The sequence below is a fragment of the Eucalyptus grandis genome, chromosome 3 (assembly GCF_016545825.1).
Source record: "Eucalyptus grandis isolate ANBG69807.140 chromosome 3, ASM1654582v1, whole genome shotgun sequence".
Lineage (NCBI taxonomy): Eukaryota > Viridiplantae > Streptophyta > Magnoliopsida > Myrtales > Myrtaceae > Eucalyptus > Eucalyptus grandis.
In genome coordinates, this window is record NC_052614.1 from 69,532,661 (window position 1) to 69,539,415 (window position 6,755).

The 6,755-nt window shown below is 38.3% G+C and overlaps 1 protein-coding gene across 1 annotated transcript; it reads right to left on the reverse strand.

Annotated features, from left to right (window-relative positions):
* Positions 1 to 599: 599 nt before the first annotated feature.
* Positions 600 to 5,722, reverse strand: LOC104438619 (3-hydroxyisobutyryl-CoA hydrolase 1). The gene is made up of 14 exons (XM_039308424.1): positions 5,013 to 5,722; positions 4,841 to 4,921; positions 4,698 to 4,766; positions 4,410 to 4,473; positions 3,856 to 3,935; positions 3,636 to 3,719; positions 3,371 to 3,455; positions 3,015 to 3,100; positions 2,743 to 2,864; positions 2,598 to 2,658; positions 2,421 to 2,522; positions 1,955 to 2,056; positions 1,572 to 1,613; positions 600 to 1,010 (listed from the first exon to the last, which is right to left on the reverse strand). The coding sequence occupies exons 1-14, from the start codon at positions 5,064 to 5,066 to the stop codon at positions 867 to 869; spliced, it is 1,176 nt and encodes a 391-aa protein (XP_039164358.1). The 5' UTR covers positions 5,067 to 5,722; the 3' UTR covers positions 600 to 866.
* Positions 5,723 to 6,755: the final 1,033 nt, after the last annotated feature.

Consider the following 6,755-nt stretch of genomic DNA (forward strand, 5'->3'; position numbering starts at 1 on the left):
AAGATATGTTTGAAACAGAAATTAAGATAAGATACTCTGATTTGAAAGCGTTGGTGGAGCAGTACTTTCTTATTTTGGGGAGCAATACCTGCACTTTCCTATGTCTGCCAAATAATGCTCGGTTGCGTGTATTGGCCGCAAAGACGACAACCTGAAGCTAAACTTGTATTCTGGATGTTTGTCTATTCAAAGGCATATTTGTGGGTGCAATGGTCGTGATTTTGTTCGAGGATCTAAATGCTTGAGCATAGACTTTGCTTGAGTCACTGACAATTGTTGTGCCGCTTTCGGGCCTAGAATGCGAGCTTTTTTCACAATGGAATGATCTAGTGTATTCCTTATTTATTTGTACAATTGAGTTTGGGGGTTTCAATTTTGTGGAACTGTCCAAGCTCACATTTATTATTTTAGAAACAAATAAATTAATCTTTTTCTTCTGCTGTTGATTTCATCTTCTTCTCAGCAACTGTTGGTATTACTGGATTTTCATCTCCAGAAAACTTGATAATGTCCTGGCTTACCCTTAAAGTTGGCATTGAGGAGTACTTGTGCAGTTGATATTCGACATCGATACTGCACTCTTCTATCTTTAGATGCATTAACAGCAATTATTCCTCTTCGTTGCTTGTAGTTTCAGAGGGCAACGTGATTCCCAGAGGGGAAAGTGCGCATCAAATGCTAAAATTTGGACAGGAAGTTAATCTGGAAATCTTGAGTTGTCTAACCTCATGGGAGTTTGACAGAGAAGACTGTCACATTACAAATGCAAGCCAATATATATGAGTTGTGTTTCCATGGTTACTGATGTTACGGTTTCCAGTTTGGCGTATAGCAATATGAGTGAGTTGTGTCACAAATAGGTTCATTTAGAGCTTTGACCTTGCGTGGTCAAGCATGTTGGAGGACCGTGCAGGGAGCTGTAGACAATTCCAGTCGTCATCATCCTCGATCGCTTTAAATAGCATGTCCACCATCTCTGCTTCGACCAACTCTAACTTCGGCGGCTCCCACTGTGTTCATCAAACAAGAATCAGGCTCAAGCTCAACCTCGTGCATTAATTCATCCAAATTGTAAGAAAAACCGTTTGTCCTAAAAGGCTAAGCTGTTAGGAAATGGTCGAACGTTGTATTATTAGCATATGACTTGATACTATCCTAGCTTACACCATGCCTTATTACCTTACACAGACGATTATAGGATCTCCAATCTCTGCGAGGCTTTAATGATTGTCTCTTGAACTCAATGAAGTTTAAGTACTTGGAGTTTTATTATAAGGATAATATACAACAGACTATAATTTGTTGTTGCAGCATATACCCTTCTCCTCTTATTTATCAGTCGAGAAATTTATGATTTGGACTGTCTTCGTCTTCGTTTAGCCAATGCACAACAAATGACAGATAAAGCCAAGTACCAATCAAAAGGTTTTGGACGTAAAAAGATGTCTAAAGCACGATGTCATCACCATATTAAATGACAAATAAACTGATACATTGTTGCTTTACTAAATAAAGTTTCAAGATCCATTTCGACAAGTCAAATAGCAGGGTAATAGTCTATATGCTTGTACCTTGGGTTTTTTGTCTTTATCGAAAAATATTGCCCTTGAACCCTGCACCAAAACGTATTCACCAATGCATTACACAAATCGATGAAGAGAAGGATACATACGACACATGACAGACACCCTTGGCGAATGCTCTAGTTGCCAAGATATCATATGGTCTATAGATAATTTAGATCATGTTCATCTGTACCATTGATCATATAAGCTTCACAGTTGGACCCACATAATCAATGATTGAGATGGTATTGATCTATGTGGTTCATAGTTCATGAAATAACTTCTCGGTCAATGGAGAGTTGCTTATAAAAGTGACGTGAAAAATCAAAAGCTCCCACTGAATACTTGAATATGTCCTACCTATTAAAATATTCTTTTAGAGTTAGTACCTCGTAGAAGTCATTGGTGATCTTCCTTCGCACAATGTTGCAAAAGATGGTGTACTCGCGAGCTAGACATTGTTCAATCGTCTGACCACGTCCTTCTCTTATCTAATAATCATCAAGATCGACAAGTTCTTTTAGCTGTTAGATGCAATATGCCATGCTCCTTGAAATGTTACACATAAATAATTGATATCCATGAGTACCATGTACCCAACAACTGCTGGAACAAGCATACACAGACATGAATGTACGTAAGCAAAGAGTTAGTTTATGACTGGAAAACTCCCATTCCATTCTAACACAAACTGCTGAGTACTTTCTACATTCAAATTTCCATCTGCACACACCCTATAAGAGTAGATTTTGAGAAGTGGAAGATATCTGTCGAATTTCACTATCATTGGAAAGCGCGTTACTTTGTATAAATTACCACTAAGCTGGATAGTATACGTTTTGTTTTGCATATTACCGATCTCAGAGAAATCTTTAGGCTGGTCGGACTAGCAGACTTCATACTGTTTACTGCCTCGGCAATCCATTTCTCTGCCGAGTTATTTAGCAGCTCCTCCTCCTGCACCGTGAAAGTATCTCAGCTGTGCAACTAGAATTGAAGAAGGAGAAAGAATTCAAACCAACGTGTGCTTACAAGAGAATGTAATATGCCCTCCACCGTCTGTCTTGAGAAACATCTGTTTATGCTCTTCAATCTATTCCAACAATGAAGACTTGTTGATGTAAGAGATTATATTCGATGGGAAGAGAGTGAAGTCCTAGAGTAGAACATCAGCAACCTTTTGTGGGGTTCTTCCTCTTTCATATTGGATTTGCACGCATAATTGTTGATGACCGACAATATGTCTGATGCATTTGACGAATCCACCGAAGAGAGAGCGTGTTCTAAAAGAGGAAGATCCTATTGAGAAAATAGAGGGTTAACCATATACATATAAAAGACAAACTAAAATCGCATTGGTCATTAGATACATCTAATGTGTTGCCTTTTTTCCTTTTAAATATAAAATAACAAAGCGAAAAAGATTTGGAATCGCTACCATTCAGTTACCTTTGAAAAGACAAAATGAGTTGCGAGGCCACATGCAAGCATTGTTTCTCCATCCAGCCGTGCTCCGGTTAATCCTAGATATTCACCTGCTTGATGTAACACCACTTGTAAAATCTAAAGCATAGAAAAATCTAATCTAGATATTCGATGATTAAAAAGCTTAATACAATACACCCACACACACTAACTGGTCAATTAAAATTTGGCAATGAGGCACAAATACAAAGACGTCCAAAATGAGAAGATCCATACATTGTACTTCTCTTCCTCTTTAATTCCTTTCCTACACTGGACATTATGTGTATTATGGGTTCATCTGAAGTGAAAAACGAAAAGAAAAAGCTGGTCAGAATTACCAAAGTAACCGGGAAGCTTGGATAGGAAATGAGATGCACCCACATCCGGAAAGTATCCGAGTATTGCTTCAGGCATTGCAAATACCTGCAACACCAGGAATCGGAACACTCTTCAGAAAATTTCTTTTTCTGTAGTTTCAAGCAAGTTTTTATCAGATGTCTCAGAACATGCATTATGATGAACAAAGCTCATCTGCAAACATCATTCATCACCATCGAGTCCGGTTATAGAAATCAAATGAATTTATAAACGAGGGCCATCTACCGTCTTCTCTGTCACGACTCTAAAGCTTGCGTGCATGGAGAGTCCAGCGCCACCGCCCATTACAACTCCATTGGTGAGGCATACCTTTGAGGTCATTCATATGAAAAAGAAAATGTTCAAGTTGATTTTGATGGAATTGCTAGCTTTAACTACAGATACTTATCGCTTGGTTCATCAGCCATGGAAGTACTGCATAAGAAGAAAAGCCCCCAAATCTCACCAAAGGCTTTTTATAGGTGGCTATCAAGTGATCCAAGGTGAGTTGTTTCTTGTAAAAGCTTGCTCCAAAGCTCCAATGTCCTGAAAGATTTCAGAGATACCAGAATTTACTCAGATTATAAGATAAAGTTATCAACTCTTATATGAGTTAGTTATGAACGCACATTTGATTATTTTTTCGTATCTTTGACAGTCTCTTTTTAAAATCTTTTCCCAACCATTGTTTACATATTCTAACAAAGCCTTAACTTTACCAACTATTATGTCAAATTAACAAGTGTTGCTAGCTTAATAACTTAATTAGAAAAAAATGTCGCCATTTACTCATTTTTACCTAATGGTTTTTTTGTAGCATTCATTAAAACTTATGGAAATTTAACAGCATGGAAAAAAATTCTGATTTTTTTGACACAAAACATTATAATTTTGCATGTATATATGGCTGTCCAACAAATATTGTAAGTTTTTGGAAAAGAATACCATATCTCTTGCATATTTCAAGGGTCATGGTTATATTAAACACAATTAAAAAAGAGCAGATCCGGATTTGATCACCTGTTAACATGGAGCAGATACTTTGGAAAACATCACCGCCTGCACAAAATGCTTTCCCGTTTCCCTGATGAATATTTGATCAAGAGGCGAAGAATAACATAGAGTATAAATCAGCTAATGCACATCCAAGAGAACATATCATTGATCAGATGGAGCATGATCAATCGAATTTGAATCTAAATGTCTACACTAGATGAAATCTTGAAACGCCTCCATTGTTATTTGCTTAAATATGTACTAGCACCTCAGTAGGGAGAAAGGACAGAGATAAATACAACCTCCAATTACCTTCAAGATGACAGCATTGATAGTAGGATCGTCCTCGTAGATCTTCAACTTGCTAAACATCTGAGAAATCTGCGCGCTCAGAGGAGACGCACTTGAGTAATGGACCTGCGTAAATGAGTAAAAGAAAGAAGAGAGGGTCGCACCATTTCGAGATTGAGGGAGTTTAACTTGGAAGGCCGGTTCAAGATCACCTTTCTCACTCCCGAATGCTCTTCAAACAGCACCTGCCAAACGCAAATGAAATCATGGTCTTTCAGGGCACCAAGCATGGCTTCTATTTAAATTGTCGGAGATCAATGAGTAGACAAGACAGACCGGCTGCTCGGTCAAGTCTCTGCGGAACAACTCGGTAGAGCTCAGAGACTGCATATTCAATATCTCTCTCTCTCTGTCTCTTTCTCTCTGTGTTCTCTCCTCCTATTTGGGCTGCGCAGGGTCAAGGAAGGAAGCTCAGTTCCTATTAATAAGCAGATCCAGTAATCCTGTCATGACATTTAACCAAGTTTGTCCTGCTCAATACTTCATGCACATACGCAACCTCATTCATATATTCGGGCCTTCCCAGTATTGTTGATGAGCAAACGTCTTCGAATTACGCTATCGAAGATTATAAAATGTTCGGACGACCAGAATTTGAAGCTTCAGCTATGGGAGGTGCGTACGTCAGCATGATTACGTAATTCATGTTCCAACAATCGTCAAGTTTGGCCATTGCATGACCCGTTCGTATGCTGTCCAAAATCAATAATGAATCTTATCTGGGGAGAAGTAGAATAAACAAAGACTCATCAGGTCTTGCACGGGGAAAAGGCCTCCTGACACAATCAGCTTTCTCTGTCCTTGTCGTTTGATGGAATCGTTTTTCGTCAGCATTGCAGATACCATGTTCTTGGAGGAGCAATGTTGGCAGTCAGACACTGTGTCTTTCCTTGGGATTCAATTTGGTGCTCTCTCCTCCCATTTCCTTCACGAGAGAATCTTTAACCTAGTACAGCAATGTGTATTTATTCAACTAATTGAGTGGCCTGTAGTGGAAGCAGTTAAGACAAAGGAAAGCACCTGCTTGAGCACTTCTTATATTAACTAGCTGAAACTTGAAAGCTGCAACGATCATCAGTTTTAGAGGGAGATTCTCTACCATCTAACGAATTGGCTATCAACATAGGAATACGCCCTTAGTCTGTTTATAACTCTTGCCTCGGTGCTATGTTACCCTAGCTTCTTTCATGATGTAAACGAAGGCTTTTGGCTCACTCTTCCCAATGCATTGCATCGAGACGGAGGAGCCTACTCATTAACTAATATTTTTTCTATTTCCCAAGGCGAAAGATACTAACTTACAAGTTGCTCCAATATTTATAGTCTTAAATGATCAAGTGGCGATTTTAAAGCCAACTAAAAACTACAAAATGGGTCTGTTCAGAGGTTCGATCTCGCGTGATCGAGCGAATTGGAGGACCGTGCATGGAGCTGTAGACAATTCCAATTGTCATCATCCACCGATGCTTTGAATAGCATATCCACTATCTCTACTAGGACTAACTCTAATTTTGCCGGCTCCCACGGTGTTCATCAAACAAAAATCAGGCTCAAGCTCAACCCCGTGTATTAATTCATTTAATTTGTTAGATAATCTGTTTGTCCCTGAAGGTTAACTTGTTAGGAAAAGGGCCAAAAATGTATTTAAAGCATATGACCCAGTAGAATTCAAGCCTGCACTTTACCTTCCCGACGATTATAGGATCTCAAATCTCTGCGAGGCTTTAATGATTTTCTCTTGAACTCACCGAGATTAAGTACCTGGATTTTAATTATTTGGATAATAAACGAGACTCTATAATTTCTTGTTGCAACATATATCCTTCTCCTCCCATCGGTTAGTTAAAAGAAATTAATGATTAAAAAATTGCCAAAATGAGTATTTCCGCCCCCCAAAAAAAGTAGAGAATTCAAATACGTTGAGACGTGTTATTTCATTAAATGTATATTTTTTTATATACGCGAGAAATTATTATTTTTATGATTATTTTAATCATATTAATTTGACTCAAATTCATA

What these genes read in the sequence shown, in the direction of transcription:
- LOC104438619 (XM_039308424.1), bottom strand. Translation starts at nt 5,066, where the DNA reads ATGCAGTCTCTGAGCTCTACCGAGTTGTTCCGCAGAGACTTGACCGAG. An exon ending in TATCTGCTCCATGTTAACAG is followed by an intron (nt 3,936 to 4,409) that starts GTGATCAAATCC and finishes GAAATCTTTCAG; the next exon opens with GACATTGGAGCTTTGGAGCA. An exon ending in AGGGCATATTACATTCTCTT is followed by an intron (nt 2,523 to 2,597) that starts GTAAGCACACGT and finishes TTCACGGTGCAG; the next exon opens with GAGGAGGAGCTGCTAAATAA.